General features: G+C 40.4%; 1 protein-coding gene across 5 annotated transcripts in view; it reads right to left on the reverse strand.

Annotated features, from left to right (window-relative positions):
- Positions 1–20,107, reverse strand: part of mtmr2 (myotubularin related protein 2) — a 111,230-nt gene that overhangs the window by 17,335 nt on the left and 73,788 nt on the right. For 4 of the 5 annotated variants that reach the window (XM_059964644.1, XM_059964646.1, XM_059964643.1 and 1 more), the window contains 4 exons: positions 14,924–15,109; positions 10,239–10,445; positions 5,040–5,132; positions 3,902–4,015 (listed from right to left, as the gene is read on the reverse strand). In XM_059964644.1, coding sequence (XP_059820627.1) covers positions 3,902–4,015; positions 5,040–5,132; positions 10,239–10,445; positions 14,924–15,109 — 600 coding nt within the window. The remainder of the gene's footprint in view (positions 1–3,901; positions 4,016–5,039; positions 5,133–10,238; positions 10,446–14,923; positions 15,110–20,107) is intronic. The other variant, XM_059964645.1, reaches the window with a different exon arrangement.

Below are 20,107 nucleotides of genomic sequence, written 5' to 3' on the forward strand. Positions count from 1 at the left end.
GTGCTGATCAGCTGGCTCCCATCTTCACTCAGCTCTTTAATAGATCTCTGGAGCTCAGTGAGATTCCGACTTGCTTCAAGTGCTCTACCATCACCCCGGTCCCCAAGAAACCCACCATCACAGGACTGAACGACTACAGGCCTGTCGCACTGACATCTGTGGTCATGAAATCCTTTGAACGCTTGGTGTTGAACCACCTGAAGACCCTCACCAGCAGCCTGGTGGATCCCCTGCAGTTTGCCTACCGGGCAAATAGGTCAGTAGACGATGCAGTCAACCTGGGACTGCACTATATCCTGCAACATCTGGATCGTCCTGGGACCTATGCTCGGATGCCGTTTATGGATTTCAGTTCGGCGTTTAACACCATCGTCCCTCATATCCTCTGCTCCAAATTGTCTCACCTCACTGTGCCACCTGACCTCTGCGATTGGATTTACAGCTTCCTGACCAACAGAAGTCAGCAGGTAAGGATGGGACAGATCACCTCGGATACTCGAATCACCAACACCGGCGCCCCCCAGGGGTGTGTCCTCTCTCCACTGCTGTTCTCCCCCTACACCAATGACTGCACCTCCTCCAACCCCTATGTGAAGCTTTTGAAGTTTGCAGACGACACTACCATCATCGGACTCATCCAGAACAGTGATGAGTCTGCATATCGACAGCAGGTGGACCAACTGGCGCTCTGGTGCAGTCGGAACAATCTGGAGCTGAACACGCTCAAGACAAAGGAGATGACAGTGGATTTCAGGAGACATCCCCCGTTATGTCCCCCCTCACAGTCCTCGGTAGCCCTGTGTCCACCGTGGAGAACTTCAGGTTCCTGGGAACCACCATCTCTCAGGATCTGAAGTGGGAGCAGAACATCAACTCCATCCTGAAGAAGGCCCAGCAGCGGATGTACTTCCTGCGGCTCTTGAGGAAATATGGTCTGCCTCAGGAATTGCTGCTGCAGTTCTATACTGCAGTCATTGAGTCTGTCCTGTGCACCTCCATCACTGTGTGGTTTGGAGCCGCCACCAAGCAGGATAGAACCAGACTACGGCGCACAGTGAGGACTGCCGAGCGCATCATTGGAGCCTCCCTGCCCTCTATTGTGGACCTGTACTCTTCCAGGTTGAAGAAGAGGGCGGGGAACATCATAAAGGACTCCTTCCATCCTGCGCACGGACTGTTTGAACTGCTTCCGTCTGGTAGGCGCTTCAGATCCCTCTAGACTAAGACTAATAGGCACTGGAGAAGTTTTTTCCCTACTGCTGTCACTTTGCTGAACAGTTAACCGCCGGTTAACTGTCGGCTAACTATTACTTGGATTGCACTACTTGTATGTAAAATCTATATTTTCATTTATATTTATCTTTATTATTGTTATGAGCAGAGAGACAACATCTGCCGGAAGTAAATTCCTTGTATGTGCACAGGTACTTGGCGATTAAAGGCTGATTCTGATATCACTTAATACTAATTAAAACTAAGGGGAAATGACTTGGAGTAAAGGTGAACATCGGATGCTCTATCACAGATGGAGATAAAAACTGCTGGATCTTGGAAAGTTACAGTAACAGCAAGATTAATTTAAATTTGGATTGCTGTTTCAGAGTCAGAATAGATATAATCAGAAGCTTCTTTGGTTCTTTCAATTTACTAATGATGACAATAAAGCTCAAAATGAAGAGATGATATGGATCGTGAAATGGAAAGGAAGCATGGAAAAATGAGTTGGTCATCCTGCCAAAAAGCTCCTCTTTTTTGCACAACAGCAGTGTTCCCTTCCATCTGAATTGATTGTGTTTAAATGAATACAAATACACCCAAGACTGTGTGGCTAGGCACAGTTCAAACACTATCTCTAAATTTGCCGATGACACAACTATTGTTGGCAGGATTTCAGATGGTGACGAGGAGGCGAATTGGAGTGAGATTAATCAGCTGATTGAGTAGTGTCATATCAACAACTTTGCATTCAACTTCAGTAAGACCAAGGAATAGATTGTGGACTTCAGGAAGGAGAAGCCAAGGGAACACACATCAGTCCTCATCGAGGGATCAGCAGCGGAAAGGAAGAGCAGTTTTAAGTTCCTTGGTGCCAACAACTGGGCCCAACACACTGATGCAATTACAAAGATGGCACACAGCAGCTATATTTCATTAGAAGTTTGAGGTGATTTGATATGCCACCAAATTTCTACAGATGTACTGTAGAGAGGATTCTAACTGATTGTATCAGCGCATGGTATGGAGGGGCCACTGCATAGGATTGGAAAAAAACTGCAAAAAGTTGGAAACTCAGCTAGCTCCATCATGGGTCCTAGCCTCCTCACCATCAAGGACACCTTCAAATGGTGATGCCTCAAAAAGGCGGCATGAATTATAAAGGACCCCCATCACCCAAGAACTGCCCTCTTCTCATTGCTACCATCAAGGTGGTGGTACAGGAGCCTGAAGGCACACACTCAATCTCTCAGGAACAGCTTCTTCTTCTCCGCAATCAGGTTTCTGAACGGACAGTGAACCCATGTACACCACCTACTATTTCTGTTTTGTTTTCTTATGCATTACTTATTTAAGTTATATTATATATGTTTCTTATTGTAATTTTTAAAAATTATATATTGTACTGTACTGCTGCTACAAAACAACAATTTTCATGACATATGCCAGTGAAATTAAACCTAATTCAGATCTACATCACTCACATTAACACTGAAAAAGAGTGTATGGAAAGAGTCTGGTCTTCAATCATAAAAATGTTGCTTATACAAGTTTGCAAGGGGCAAGTTGGTTATCAACAGTATTTCCTCAAAGACACCTATTACTTTCTGCCTGTTCTGCTAGTGATATCCATTTCTGATGATGTATACAGATCATAAAATGACTTCATTCATTATAATAGGGTACAATATTTTTTATGCTGACCAGCTCAAAATTTTAAAACTGTCTATCTAATAAAAGTTGTGTAATCACTGCCAAATGTAAGAAACTTGGAAGTTAATTTATATACAGCATACTGTCACATACAGCAATGGAGTAATAATCAGATAACTAATTTCTTTACCAGTAATGCAACAAAAATGCTAACACTCCTGCTCTTCTTTGTAATAATGCCATACCTCCATATACGTGACAGTATAGAAAGTGATGTGTCTGAAGTATAGAAAAAGAACCTCTAACAGGGCAGCATTTCACTCTTTCTGAAGTATACTAAAACACTCTGGAATATTCTGATTTAAAGATGTAAATGATGCGAATGGAGTTATAGAGGAAAAACAACTTAATGAATCAGAACTATTGCATATGCCACCTGAAAGAGCATTTCCAGAATTTGAAGGCTCTTAATTTTGCTTGTGTAATTCATAATGCGAGTTTGTAATTAAATGAATGAAGTGCCCAGATAAAAATGGACAATTCCTTACTTTAAACTGCAGCATAGGGTTGGGTGAGTGAGAAGATATCAACAAATGATTTAGTGCCATCTTTTTAAAATGGAAGGGAAGAGGAGGCACAATTATAAAAAATACATTTTATTCCATGTTTATAGCTTTGGAGAATGAGGAGAGGAACGCACAGAAGAAGGGCTCTTGAAATGAGGTACAGTAAACAAAAATGACTGGAACTTCTGTTTAAATGCACTTTCGCATTGTTCTTTTACTGTAAATGGAAAAGCTACTTTTGCAATATATGCACCATAAAAACTGCTAGAGAATGAAATCTGTTATATAAATGAAACCTATCCTGTGTTTATTTAAAAAAGCTAATATGTTTAATACATTTTACAAGTCATTTTCATTTATATTATACAAGTCTTTAGGTCTCAGTTCATCACATTATTATAAAGGTCAACAAACCCTGGACCATGATAATGAAAGCCAAATTAACATCTAGAACCAGTCAGACTCACCTCCTTTACTCTTTGCTGTTCACTGTTTGAAAGGAATGTTCCAAACAAACAGCTATACAAATGATCAAGGATTGTTACGAGGAAGAACTCATTAAACTCAAAGGCTGTTGGGAACTAAAGAAATAAAAGTTAGTAGACATCCAATTTAAATTGACTAATATTTTTAAAAACCTGTACTAAAAACTGAACAAATTGACTGGATATACACTAAACTGAAACTCAGCAATTCCAATATATCTCATATTACTGAGCTAGTCAATTTAAATCACACAAAATAAAATAAATCAAGTTCAAACTAAGAAACTTAATATTTATAGGATTTAATTTCAAGTTTCAATTTTAAATTTTATTTTCCCATTTTATTTGTCTCTTAAATAAACACATCATGGATTGTAAGTGCAAACAACTACAATTTACAGGTGAAAAGGCTGAAGTAAATGTTTTGCAAACATTTGACTCCTAACTTTTACAGTACTTTGCCATCTTTTAGGACCTTTTGTCCAATTACTAACTGGATAAACCTGTTCTGAACTTCATCTGCACTTGTCACATAGACTTATTGTGCTGCCTGTGCTAAGAAGAGCAGTTTGGTTAATTTTTGTAACAACTTGATCTATTCTTGGATTTGCCTTAGCCAAATTTGAAACATGAAATAGAATTACTAGCTGGTGAGCTATGAAGGACACTTATCAAGCTTAAGAGTTTAGAGCAGGAACCATCTTGCCCACTGCACCCACACAGAAACACCATCTGGATTGTTAATGAGATTATTTTATAGAATAAGGAGGATGTGGTGCATCAGTTTTGCTTTACACACTGAGCAGGGATGGTTTTATGATTTGTAAATTTTGTTCTGTTTAATGACATCACTTGCCACTCAAAACATAGAACTGTATAGTATTGGGACAGGCCATTCAGCCCATCATGTCTGTGCCAACCATCATGCCAATCCACAATGATGAGATACCTGAATTAATGAGCAGGTGTCCAGGTATACCTAATAAAGTAGCCACTGAAAATATAATTATATATCAAAGAAAGGAAACCAAATAAATGCATTAGTAATACAAGTGCCAAATTTTCATGGTACAGTGACAGAAAATATGGGGAAAACATTTGAAGAATGGAAAGGTATTACCTGTCTTGTCATCTGCCACACACAGTCAATAAACTGCAAGAAGACAGGTGACCTGTCTGCATCTGTATGGTTCTTATCACCATGTCCAACTCGCTGAAAAAAATTGTTCCACATTGAGAGTTTACTTTTCCAGAAACAAACAAGAACACAATTTAAATCATGACAAAAGGGGGGTGGAACATTTTTTAAAAAAAATACACCAAGTATGCTACAAATAGAAAAATCAGCAGAGAAACTGGTTGTAGCTGCTCCATAATGGGGATGTCACAGTAGCGTAGCTGTTAGAGTAATACTATTACAGTAACAGTGACATGAGTTCAATTCTGCCACTGTATGAAAACAGCTAATATGTTCTCTTCATGAGTGCATGGGTTTCCTCCAAATGCTCCAGTTTCCTCCCACATTCCAAAGATGCACACTTTCCAATTACACCTTTGCCAGAAAAACAACCTGTCCTAATCCACACTTGCTAGATTATTTCTGATACCATCAAAACTGGCTTTTCTCCAATTTAGGATTTCAACTCGTGGACCAGACTGGTCTTTTTGCTTATTCATTTTGAAATTAATAGACCATCAAAATCTACAGCACATTACAGGCCCTTCGGCCCACAATGTTGTGCTGACCTTGTAACCTAAACTCGAAGCTGTCTAGAATTACCCTACCACATAACACTCAATTTTTCTAATCTCCAAGTACCTAGCTAAGAGTGTCTTAAAAGACCCTATTGTATTTGACCCCACCATGGTTGCCAACAGGTATTCCACGCACCTACCGCTCTCTGTGTGAAAACCTACCCCAGACATCCCCTCTGTACCTACTTCCAAGCACCTTAAAACTATGTCACCTTGTGTTAGCTATTTCAGCCCTGAGAAATAGCCTCTGGCTATCCACACAATCAATGTCTCTCATCATCTTATATACCTCTATCAGGTCACCTCTCATCCTCCATCTGTCCAAGCAGAAAAGGCCAATTTCACTCAACCTACTCTCGTAAGGCACGCTCTCCAATCCAGGCAACATCATCGTAAATCTCCTCTGCATTCTTTCTATAGTATCCACATCCTTACTGTACTGAGGTGACCAGTTAATAGCATTGTGATCACTGGATGCAAAGTGTTCCCCTACACAAACTTCTGTCACCTGTCCTGTCTCATTCCCTAATGCAGATCCAGTATGGCACGCTCTTTCGTTGGGACTTCTACTTAATGATGAAGGAAACTTTCCTCAACACATCTGACAAACTCTATCCCATCTAGCCCTTTTACAGTATTGAATTCCCAGTCAATATGTGGAAAGTTAAAATTACCCACTATCACAACCTCATGTTTCAACAGTGTGTGATCTCTTTACAAATTTCGTCCTCTAAATCCCCAGGTCTGTTGGGTGGTTTGTAATATAGCCCCATTAACATGGTCATACCTTTCTTATTTCTCAGTTTCATCCAGTTTTGATTCCTGACTCTGTCTGAGATTTTACCAACATCTGACTCCACAATCACTCCACGAACTATTCTGGCGCTCTGGTTCCCATCCCACTGCAACTCTAGTTTAAACCTCACCATACAGCATTAACAAACTTGCCACTGGAATATTAGTGCCCCTCCAGTTCACATGCAAACCATCCCTTCTGTACAGCTTCCACCTTCCCTGGAAGAGAGCCTAATGATCCAAAAATATTATGCCCTCCCCCCTACACCAACTCCTTAGCCACGTATAAGCTTTTGTTTGTTTGTTTATTTATTGATTGAGATATAGTGCCGAATAGGCCTTTCCAGCCCTTCGAGCCATGCCACCCAGCAACTCCCGATTTAATTGAAGCCTAATCACAGGACAATTTACAATGAACAATTAACCTACCAACCGGTATACCTTTGGACCAAGAGGAAACTGAAGCACCCAGAAGAAACCTAAACGGTCACAGGGAGAACTTACAGGCAGCAGGCCTGACCTCACTAGCATCACAACTCGCAAAGACCTGCCCTTTAACTTATCATCGAACTCTCTCAACTCCCAAAACAGAACCTCGTCATCCGTCCTACCCACGCCATTGGTACCTACATGGGCCACGACCTCAGGCTGTTCACCCTCCCACTCGTGAATGCTGAGGATTGATCTATGATGTCCCGGGCCCTAGCACCCGGGAGGCAACATACATTAGAAGATCAGAAAGTTTTTGACAAGAACAGGTGATTTGGTCCAGCAAAGCTTGTCGAATTCCTATTCAGAGTGTTTGAAAGTCTCTAAGGTACTACTCTCAACTACCCAACTCATTGTGTAAAGAAATGCTTCCTGATGTTAGTCTTAAATCTTCCTTAACCAGTTTCCACCATATGGTCTTGTATCCTTGATGATGGATTAATGTTGAAGTAGCAGTTGGCAGCCACTTTACTTATACCCTTAATGATTTTCAACACTTCTATCATGTCTCCTCTCATTCTGCATTGACTTAGGCTAAAAAAAATTCTTTCAATCTTTCAATCTTCCTTCATAGATCATTTCCTGCAGACCTAGGAATGAGTCCAGTCATCCATTTCTGGACTTTCTCCATGCCTTCACATCCCTCACACAATACGGAGATCAAAATTGTATACAGCATTCAAGGTGTGGCCTCACAAGCGCATTATACAGCTCAAGGAGAACGTCTCTTGACTTGAACTCCATTGAGTGTATTTAATAACCCAACATTCAATTAGCTTTCCTAATCGTTTCTGTGCATTGTGATAGTGATGAGTCTACCAGGTCACCCAAATCCTTCTTATACAGTGCACTTTCTAACTCAAGACCCCCCCCCCCTTCCCTTGTATACTTATATCTAATATTTCTACTTCCTATATGTAATATTTTACATTTACTCATATTAAATTTCATCTGCTATTTATCTGCCCACCTCCGGATTTTGTTTAGATCTAATTGTATTGACTCTGCTGCCTGAATGTTATCAGACCATCCCCCTAGTTTTTGTCATCGGCAAACTTTACTAGTTTATCTGTTACGTGCTTATCCAAATCATTAACATAAATTAAAAACAGCAGCAGCCCCAAAAACAGATTCCTGCAGAATCCCACTTTTACCATCTTCTAGATGTGAAAATTAACCTCTCACTGTTTTCTGTGTTTGAGCTAATTCAGCACCCATTCACATGAGTTACCTTGCCTCCTATAAATTGATTACTAACCTCTCGTGGGGTACCTTGTCAAAAGCCTTCTGAAAGTCCACGTAAATTAAATCAACCACTCTATTGTTATAAAGTTTAATTGCCTCTTCATAGAATTCACTTTCTAAGATCTGTAAGTAACTTAAAACAACCTTATTTCCCTCTACACTTACTGGCATATTGCTATTGTTTATATTGCTTCTCCCGACCTTGGGAATGAACATTTCCGGCACTGTGTGTATTACCTCTTTAAATTGACCCCATTGTTCTTCAACTGACTCAATGTCAAGCATTTCCTTCCAGTTTACCTTCTGAAGTGTTTGCTGCAGCTACACAAACTTTGCCTTTCTGAAATTCAATTTAATGGCTTTGGTTTTTACTGATATCTCTGAAACACTTCGAGACTAACAATATTATGATCACTTGTTCTTACAGGATCAACAACTTCTGTGCACAAAATTCTAACCTGATTGTTACAGAATATCAAATCTATAGAGACCTCCCCTCTTGTTGGTGTATTAACATACTGGGTCAAAAAAAAACAATCAGTTAATAACTCAATGAATTCACTTTCCTGTAATCCATTAGTCACTGGGTTCTCCCACTCAATATTCTGAGAAATTAAAGTCACCCGCAACTATAACATCAACCTGAGAACTTGCTTTTATAATATTCTGATACAGTTGTTCATTAAAATCACTCTCAACATTAGGGGGTCTATAACATAAACTTGATGTAGGCAACACACAGTACAAGACTCCTTGCCAGTACACACCTGATTCTCAACCACCCCCCTCCCCCCCCAATAATTGAGACCCCTACTCTCACTTTATGGTGTTTAGGCTTAAGATTAAAGAGGGTCCTGTGGGGCTCTGTGTGGTAGAGAGGATTAGAGAGGGCCCTGTGGGGCTTTTCTGTCCTGACTACCACCTCAGAGGATTCATGGTCGTTGTCAAGCATTGCTAAATGTTCAAAATGATTGGACACTTCCAACTCTGGAGCTGATGCCCCAGGACAGTATGCACCTCTTACCTTGAACTTCCTTCCCAGTCACTCATGTCTCTCTCCCTTTCTTGTTTGGAGTCTTAATCCAAAGCTCTCTTGGGGTGCACACTATCTCCCTAAAGGATATCTGCTGATCCTCTACAATATCACAGGTCAGCTACCTCCTCCTCAAGTTCAGCTACCTTGTCCCGAGGTGTTGGATTAGCTGACATTTCTCACATATGAACACTCCAGAGGAGCAAGTTTCTGTGAATCTGAACATAAGAGAAGTCTGACACTGCAGATGCTACATTATTATACTTTTAGAGGGGAAGAACTAATGAAGATTAAGTTATTGTACTTATTTAACTTCTTAAAAGCAAACTACTATTTATACTACTATTCCTACTTTGCTCCCAATGTATCAGATTATGCCTAACACCTAACACGTGCTTGGACCTTCTCTGCACTTTCTAGATTTGTGTTCCCTGATTGATTCATTTTCTCCTCCAGGTATCTCGTTCTGGCCCACAGAACCACCTGCCCGTTCCCCTAACAAACAAATCCCCTATCACCGCAGCATACCTCTTCTTCTCCCACTTCCCTTCTGAGTCACAGAAGCAGACTCAGTGCCAGAGATCTGACCACTGTGACTTTCCTCTGTTACATCAATCCCTCCAACAGCAACCAAAGTATTATACATGACAAGTGGTTGGGTTGAGTAATCTGTTTCCAGTCAGGATGACTCACTAACACTGGAACACTGGCACTTAAAGCTAGGACCATACACTACAACAAATATCCAGAATATTTTACTGTAAACAGTTGGATGATGCACTGTAGCATGATGTCAACTAAAACACTTAAAACAGGTGCACAAAAAGAACCCAACTCCTGAAAGAAGCTTTTAAAATGTAGATAATTCCTCCAAATGGAGTGTAAATCTTCATTCAAAATCTCAATGAATTAAATGGATAGTTTTGTGTAATTGCTTCGTGTGTTTCTGGTAGGGTAAAATGAATGTTGCATCAAGTTATTTCATAATGCATGAATACTCACAAGTTGAAATCTATGGCCAAAGCCAAGCCATTCTTTTTCAACAAGAACTTCAAAGCCTCTAATTGAACGGTAATAGCTGTCCAACATAATCATAGCCAAAGATGTCAACTGAGCTGTTCGGTCCCAGCCATCACTGCAATGCACCACAACAGATGTCTTTCCAGATTCAACTTTGTCAGCGATCCTCAAAGCACCAGCAAGAATTAGCTACAAGAGTAACAAGTGTTTCCTTGAATCTGTAAATTGCTACTTGAATAATGGAAAATTTTTTTTACTTTAATTGCAGATTACTTAAGAGTCAACCTAATACTTGCAAGTAATACATTCCAATCTATGTAATAATCCCCAATAAACTCTTCAGCAGATGCATAACATCAATCAATTTCCAACAGTTTCAGTACTCTTCATTGCAATGACGTGAGGCAGACATACAGGAGATAATAATGCAAATAAAGTTATTTAATCAATTTACAGAGGCACTGCATGTCTGCATTCTATCTTAATATGATAAGAACATAAGAAATAGGAGCAGAAGTAGGCCATCCGGCCCATCAAGCCTGCCCTGCCATTCAATAAGATCGTGGCTGATCTGTCCATAAACTCAGCTCCATCTACCTGCCTTCTCCCCATAACCCTTAATTCCTCTATTATGTAAAAATCTATCAAATTGTATCTTAATTAATGAAGAAGCCTCTACAGCTTCACTGGGCAGAGAATTCCACAGATTCACCACTCTCTGGGAAAAACAGTTTCTCCTCATCTCCGTCCTAAATCTTCTCCCCTGAATCTTGAGGCAATGTCCCCCAGTTCTAGGCTCACCTACCAATGGAAACAACTTTCCTACTTCTATCTTATCTATCCCTTTCAAAATTTTGTATGTCTCTATAAGATCCCCTCTCATTCTTCTGAATTCCAGAGAGTATAGTCCCAGGCACCTCAATCTCTCCTCATAAATTAACCACTTCATCTCTGGAATCAACCTGGTGAACCTCCTCTGCACTGCCTCCAAAGCCAGTATTTCCTTCCTCAAGTATGGAGACCAGAACTGCACACAGTACTCCAGGTGTGATCTCACCAGTACCCTGTATGGTTGCAGCATGTCCTCCCTGCTCTTGAATTCAATCCCTCTAGTAATGAAGGCTAACATTCCGCTTACCTTTTTAATAACTTGTTGCACCTGCAAGCCAACTTTCTGCGATTCATGCACAAGCACTCCCAAGTGCCTCTGCACAAAAGCATGCTGTAATCTTTCACCATTTAAATAATAATCTGCTCTTCTATTATTCCTTCCAAAGTGGATGATCTCGCATTTACCAGCGTTGTATTCCATCTGCCAGAACTTGGCCCACTCACTTAACCTAGCTATATCCCTCTCAGACTCTCCACATCCTCTGTACAATTTGCTTTTCCACTCAGTTCAGTGTCATCAGCAAATTTTGCTACTCTACACTCAGACCCCCCTTCCAAATCATCAATGTAAATGGTAAACAGCTGCGGGCGGGCCCAGCACTGACCCCTGTGGCACCCCACTCACTACTGACTGCCAATTGGAGAAACACCCATTTATACCAACTCTTTGTCTTCTATTGGTTAACCAATCCACTATCCATGCCAATACACTTTCTCCGACTCCATGCATCTGTACCTTATTTATAAGTCTCTTGTGCGGCACCTTATTGAACGCCTTCTGGAAATCCAAGTATACGATATGCACCTGTTCCTCTCTATCATATAACCATACAAGATTTACAGCACAGAAACAGGCCATCTCGGCCCTTCTACTCCATGCCGAACACTTACTCTCACCTAATCCCACTGACCCACACTCAGCCCATAACCTTCCATTCCTTTCCTGTCCATATACCTATCCACTGCATTGATTATGTCCTCAAAGAACTCCAGTAAGTTTGTCAAACAGGACCTGCCCTTTCTGAATCCATGCTGCATCTGTCTAATGGAACCACTCCTTTCCAAATGTTTCGCTATTCCTTCCTTAATGACAGCTTCAAGCATTTTACCAACTACAGATGTCAAGCTGTATATATAGTTGCCCGACTTATGATTACATCCTTTTTTAAAAAGTAGCGTGACATTTGCTGTCTTCCAATCTGCCGGGACCCGCCCAGAGTCTAGAGAATTTTGGTAAATGATTACCAACGCATCTACTATAACCTCTGCTAGTTCCCTCAGCACCCTGGGATGCATCCCATCAGAAGCAGGGGATTTATCTACCTTTAGGCCCTCTAGTTTGCTCCTCACTATCTCTTTAGTGACAGTGATTTTATCGAGGTCTTCACCTCCCATTTCATCCATAACATTATTCTTTGGCATATTAGATGTGGACACAAAATAATCATTCAATGCCTCGGCCATTTCCTTATCACCCAATGTCAATTTCCCCTTCTCGTCTTCCAAGGGACCTACGTTGACTTTAGCCACCCTCTTCCGCTTTATATATTTATAAAAACTTTTGCTATCTGTTTTTATATTTTGTGCCAATTTACTTTCATACTCCATCTTCCATTTCCTTATTTGTTTAGTTGTTTTTTGCTGCTTTTTAAAGTTTTCCCAATCTTCCAGTCTCCCACGACTCTTTGAGACTTTGTACACATCCGCTTTTAATTTGATACTATCTTTTATTTCCTTAGTCATCCAAGGCAGGCTCTCCCCACACTTACTGCCCTTACTTTTGACTGGAATATACTTTTGTTGAGCACTGAGCACTGTGAAAGATCTCTTTGAAAGTATTCCACTGTTCCTCAACTGTCCTACCAAATAGCCTGTGTTCCCAAACCACATTAGCCAGCTCCTCCCTCATCCTGTTGTAGTATCCTTTGTTCAAGTATAATACACTAGCTTTAGATCTATTTCATCCTGTATCTGTATGTGAAATTCAATTATACTATGATCACTCTTTCCAAGAGGATCCCTGACTACAAGATCGTCAGTCTTACCTGTCTCATTGCACAAGACTAGATATCTATGCATTTTCCCTTGTAAGTTCCTTAACATGCAGCTCAAAAAAGCCATCATGGATGCATTCTATGAAGTCCTCCTCAAGACCTCCTTGACCAACCTGATTCACCCAATCTATGTGGAAGTTAAAATCCCCAATGACAACTGCCATTCCATTCTTACAAGCCTGCTATTTCTTGGTTAATCGCCTCTACCACTACAATATTTTTTTCCCTTTACTGTTCTTAATCTCTACTCAGATGGACCCAACATTCTGCTCCATAGATCTTATATCGTCTCGCACAATCGCCCAGATCTCATCCCTAATCAAGAGCGCCATTCCACTTCCTCTGCCTTCCTGCCTATCTCTCTATTTTACCTGATGCCCTTGGAATATTTAATTCCCAGTCATCACCACCTTGCAACCAAGTTTCTGTAATGGCCACTAAATCATATGCCTTGGTACTGATATGTGCCACAAATTTGCTAACCTTGTTTCTAATACTACGGGCATTTAGGTAAAGTACCCTTGCACTCATTATCCTTTTAGAATCTAGTGATCTATGCAATTTTTGTTTTTTACTTTTATGCACTCGACTCATACTTTTTTCTTCACTAACTCTAGCTTTGGTCTCTGCATCACTTCCCTCTTCTGTGCGGGTTCCCATCCCCCTGCCATATTAGTTTAAAATTTCCCTAGGACATTGATTCCAGCCCTGCCCAGATGTAATAATCCTGATATTGCTTTTGAGGCCCTACTCTTTAATTTATCCCCTAGCTCCCTAAATTCGGCTTGTAGGACCTCATCCTGCTTTCTTCCTATATCATTAATACCTACATGCACCACAACAGCTGGCTGCTCATCCTCTTCTTTCAGAATGCCCTGCAGCCTCTCTGAGACATCTTTGACCTTTGCACCCAGGAGGCATACGGGAGTCTCACTTGCGGCCACAGAAGCTCCTGTCTATTCCCCTTACCATGGAATCCCCTCCCACAACAGCTCCGCCACTCTTTTTCTTGCCCTCATGCGCAGCGGAGCCACCCACGGTGCCATGATCCTGGCTACTGCTGCCTTCACCTGATGAGCCATCTCCCCCAACAGACTCCAAAGCGGTATATCTGTTTTGGAGGGAGGTGACTACAGGAGACTCCTGCACTACCTTCCTGCTACTACTTTTCCTGTTGGTCACCCATTCCCTATCTTTCCTTGGATCCATAAACTGCGGTGTGACCAACTCACTAACTGTGCTATCCACAACATTCTCAGCGTCTCGGATGCTCCATACTGAGTCCATGCGCAGCTCCAGTGCTGCCATGTGGTCTATCAGGAGCTGCAGCTGGACACACTTCCTGCACACAAAGTCTTCAGGGATGTTGTCAAGCCTCCCTGAGCTGCCACATGTCACAGGAGGAGCATGGCATGGGTCTGAGCTCACCTGTCAGGACAGAACAACGGATGTTAGCGGAAGAGGACCATGGGAGAAAGGGAAGAGTCCACTGGGGAAGTTGAAGGCTGTGAATATCTGCAAATCAGTTCTTTGCCTTGACCTTTCTTCGCCAAAGAAGAACACACAAAGAAGGTTTACTTTTATATGGAAAATTATTTGGATGCCGTTTTTTAATGAATAAAACCCAGAAGGGGATTAATCAACCTTTCACCAAACAAGATGGTAAAAATTTAGTTGCATCTCTCATTCTAAACCTGAAAATTGTATTGTAGTCACACTTACCTTAATATGTTCTAACCAGTGTGTGGATTCCAAATTAGACAACCAATGTGATTCTTCAATGTTGGGATAAACAATTTCCTTCAATTTCCGTAAGGATTCCCTCATTACATGTATATTGTGGATATCAAGGAAGACCAGTTCTGCATTCTGATAGGCATCTTCACTTTCATAGCCACCTCCTTTGGCCTGTGCAAAACATGATTCAAGCAAAATCATTTCTACTTCTAATATTGATGATAGTAAGTTAACATTAATACATCACTGACTCAAGTTTCAAAGGAAAGAAACATACATGTCTTTAAATTAAATTTCAGTGTAATTTCCTGTTGTTAAGCAATGAGATGCATGAAGCAACTGAAGACTAAAAGTTTTGTGCTTTGAAAAATGTTTGCAAACTCAGAGTTGCTGTTACAGATCTCAGCAGCTCCATCTAGACAAGCCTAATGCTACAGGTCTGAAAGGTGCATTGTTATTGACACCAAGTTCATTTATCATCAATTGAAGGGACATCAAAAGGTAAAGGTAATGGGGAATCTTGCCTAGAAATCATTATTACCTAAACTGCATTTAATACCTGTGAGCCTTCATGCAAACTTTAAAACTGTTCACTTATTTTGGTGAATACACCGTGTGTTTATTCTACAGGAATAAACAGTCGCCGTTATTTTTGGGCAAAGGAAGGTGTGGGGTGGTGGTTGGGGTTTGCGAGTTTTGTTCCTAATTCTTTTTCATGCCAGGGGGGTGGCTGATGTCTTTTCTTTCAACAATTCCCATGGCCTTCCTGTATTTCATGGCTATCTGGAGAAGACAAATAGCAGAATTGCATTGTACATGCATACTTTTGACAATAAAATGAACCTTTGAACCTTTGAAGAACAACACTGCAAATAAATAGCACATCTTAAGGAAAAATGAAAAACCAATTAACTCAAAATTTGCTCTAAAAACTTACTTGAATTATTAAAAATTCCGATTACACGCTTCCTCTCACGGATGTACAGTATCACTGGTATAAATAGTGATTAAACCCAAGTTTGATCAGACTTGCTGTCATCTTACATAGAAACATAGAAAACAGGTGCAGGAGTAGGCCATTCTGCCCTTCGAGCCTGCACCGCCATTCAGTATGATCATGGCTGATCATCCAACTCAGAACCCTGTACCTGCTTTCTCTCCATACCCCCTGATCCCTTTAGCCACAAGGGCCATATCTGACTTCCTCTTAAATATAGCCAGTGAACTGGCCTCAACTGTTTCCTGCGGCAGAGAATTCCACAGATTCACCACTCTCTGTGTGAAGAAGTTTTTCCTCATCTCGGTCCTAAAAGGCTTCCCCTTTATCCTTAAACTGTAACCTCTCGTTCTGGACTTCCCCAACATCGGAAACAATCTTCCTGCATCTAGCCTGTCCAATCCCTTTAGAATTTTGTACGTTTCAATAAGATCCCCCCTCAATCTTCTAAATTCCAGTGAGTATAAGCCTAGTCGATCCAGTCTTCCTTAATATGAAAGTCCTGCCATCCCAAGAATCAATCTGGTGAACCTTCTCTGTACTCCCTCTATGGCAAGAATGTCTTTCCTCAGATTAGGGGACCAAAACTGCACACAATATTCTAGGTGCGGTCTCACCAAGGCCTTGTTCAACTTCAGTAGAACCTCCCTGCTCCTGTACTCAAATCCTTTTGCTATGAATGCCAACATACCATTTGCCTTTTTCACCGCCTGCTGTACCTGCATGCCCACCTTCAATGACTGGTGTACAATGACACCCAGGTCTCATTGCATCTCCCCTTTCCCTAATCGGCCACCGTTCAGATAATAATCTGTTTTCCTGTTCTTGCAACCAAAGTGGATAACCTCACATTTATCCACATTAAATTGCATCTGCCATGAATTTGCCCACTCACCTAACCTATCTAAGTCACCCTGCATCCTCTTAGCATCCTCCTCACAGCTAACACCGCCGCCCAGCTTCATGTCATCCGCAAACATGGAGATGCTGCATTTAATTCCCTCGACTAAATCATTAATATATATTGTAAACAACTGGGGTCCTAGCACTGAGCCTTGCGGTACCCCACTGGTCACTGCCTACCATTCTGAAAAGGTCCCGTTTACTCCCACTCTTTGCTTCCTGTCTGCCAACCAATTCTCTATCCACATCAATACCATACCCCCAATACCGTGTGCTTTACGTTTGCACACTGATCTCCTGTGTGGCACCTTGTCAAAAGCCTTTTGAAAATCTAAATATACCACATCCACTGACTCTCCCCTATCCACTCTACTAGTTACATCTTCAAAAAATTCTATAAGATTCGTCAGACATGATTTTCCTTTCACAAATCCATGCTGACTTTCTCCAATGATTTCACCTCTTTCCAAATGTGCTGTTATCACATCTTTGATAACCAACTCTAGCATTTTCCCCACCACCGATGACAGACTAACTGGTCTATAATTCCCCAGTTTTTCTCTCCTTCCTTTTTTAAAAAGTGGGGCTACGTTAGCCACCCTCCAATCCTCAGGAACTAATCCAGAATCTAAGGAGTTTTGAAAAATTATCACTGATGCATCCACTATTTCTTGGGCTACTTCCTTAAGCACTCTGGAGTTTGCGAGTTTTGTTCCTTATTCTTTTTCATGCTGGGGGGATAATCTTAATTAATCGTCTTAATTACATCTCAATTTAACAATAGCAAATCCAGCTAAGTATGATACAATGAACCATTTCTGTTCTTAGCTCAACTAACTTGTTTAGGATGCATCTGAAGGCAAGCAATTACAGTGCCTTGTTCCTCCCTAAGTTGAAAATATATAAAACATCACACCTGTAATGAACTCCATTTTAATGATTTCTTCAGTTGTATCTCAGCCTACCATCATCAAAACTTTCTTAATAACTCACTATCCTTCAACTCAACTTTTCAAATACACGACTTTATAATTATACTTCTGATAGAAAATCCTGCTTCATTTTCCTACTTCAGTAAGTACATTGATGTACCTATTCCCTTACATATTAATTAGAAAATCCTTATCCTAGTTTACATGATGATTTCCAATAACATTTGTATCTCCACCCATCCTAAATCCTGGATTATGCCATCTTGCCTTTGTGCAATCACCTCCCTTTACTTTATTCATGACCATACCATTTATTCATATTTTGGAAATCCTGTCAAATTTTGAAATTCTATTTCTAAAAATTTTATTCTATTTATTTCAATAAAACCATTTTCTTTAGTGCCAGTCATGAATCTTCACAAAATATTGTACCTTTTATCTCCCCTTCTGACATCCATTGCTACTCCATTTCAATTTTTTCTGTCTCCATCATCCTACTGTAATTAGCTGTGGAATATTTTGCTAAGTTTTTATTTGTTACCCCAATTTCCTCCTTTGAACTATTTTTGTAATCAAATAAATCTTTTACTTTTTTCTTAGCTTCTCATAAAAGTTACTGCCTTTCACTAAAATAGCCATTAGCTTTTAAAAGCAGCCTCCTGTTTAAAGCAACACACAGAAAAATGCTGAAGAAACTCAGCAGGTCAGGCAGCATCTATGGAAATGAGTCAATATTTCGGGAAGAATCTCAGCCCAAAATATCGACTGTGTATTTCTTTCTATAGATGCTGCCTGACCTGCTGAGTTCCTCCAGCATTTTGTGTACGTTGCTTTGGATTTCCAGCATCTGGAGACTTTCTCATATTTATGATCTCCTGTTTAAAGTTTCACATTCCTTTCTTCCTTGTTTACTCCCCCATTTACTGTCATCTATCCCACTGATTTTCTGCATTTCATTTAAATATGTCAGGTCTATTTTTACTTTAAAACTCGCTCTCTAAATTTAACTAACTTTTATTTTATTGAAATGTTGAATATTTACCTGCATGCTAAAAACAACACTAGAAACAGAAATGTAGAACATTCAGATCCTCATGCTAACTCTACACTCTATAAAAACCCTGACTGAAATGATATCTCATTCCTGCACTACCCTCAAAACCCTCGGTTCACTCAAATATCTGATATCAGTCACAAGTATACTCAGTTACTGAGCTTCTGCAACCCAACACTCATGGGTAGAGGATACTCAAGATTTACTGTCTGTTGGGAAGGGGGTGGTAAATAAAATTCTCCTCACCCACGTATAGAAAGAAAAACCTCTTATTTTGAGACTATGGTCCATGGTTCTGCCCATTCCAGACAAGGAAAACATTAGCCCTATGTTCACCCTTTCCAAACTGTAAGTATTTTTTTACTTTACAATGATCACATCTCATTCTTCTGAACTCAGTACTATAGACCCAGTCTGCTTCATCTACCCTCTTAAAAGGTCACTCCAGGGCTTATGTAATTGGAGCAATAAAAGCCAAAATGAAATTTCAGTTCTCAAATGCTTAGCGTACAATATATTTCAGAAGTATACAAAGACAGCCAGGCCCTTCTGAATGCTAACAACTTTCTTTTCTGAATATCTAAAAGGAAACCTGCTTTTCTATTAAAGTACACAACTTTAGATTTTTCCCTATTATATTCCATCAACTACATCCTTGTCCATTCACTATTTCCCTAAAGCATCCTCCTTGGGGTGCTCATTCCCACCCAACTTTCAAACAGGAGCAAACGTGGATAAATTATGCTTAGCACTTTCATCCACATCAGCGAATACGACTACGAATAACAAAATCCTTGCAGCACTCTACTAGTCATATTCTCCCAACTCCACAGAGTGATGGTGATAACAGAGTAAACGAGGTGGTACCAATCAGGTCCATGGATAAACTAGACAAGCTGATGTTTTCACACCCAAATGATAGTATAATCAGAATCAGGTTTAAGATGGTATAATCAGAATCAGAGTCAGGTTTAATATCACTGGCACATGTCATGAAATTTGTTGTTTTGCAGCATCAATACAGCGCAATACATCATAATAAAAAAGTATAAATTATGATAAGAAATATATATAAAAAATTAAATGAGCTGTGCAAAATGAAAGCAAAAAAAGTGAGATAGTTCATTATCTATTCAGAAATCTGATGCCAGAGAGGATGAAGCTCTTCCTGAAAAGTTGAGTCTAAGTGTTCAGACTCCTGTACATCCTCCTTGATGGTAGAAAGGAGAAGAGGGAATGTTGGGTCCTGTCATCTAACAGATGATCACTTTGTCTCCCTCCGA

The sequence above is a fragment of the Hypanus sabinus genome, chromosome 3 (assembly GCF_030144855.1).
Source record: "Hypanus sabinus isolate sHypSab1 chromosome 3, sHypSab1.hap1, whole genome shotgun sequence".
NCBI classification, from domain to species: domain Eukaryota; kingdom Metazoa; phylum Chordata; class Chondrichthyes; order Myliobatiformes; family Dasyatidae; genus Hypanus; species Hypanus sabinus.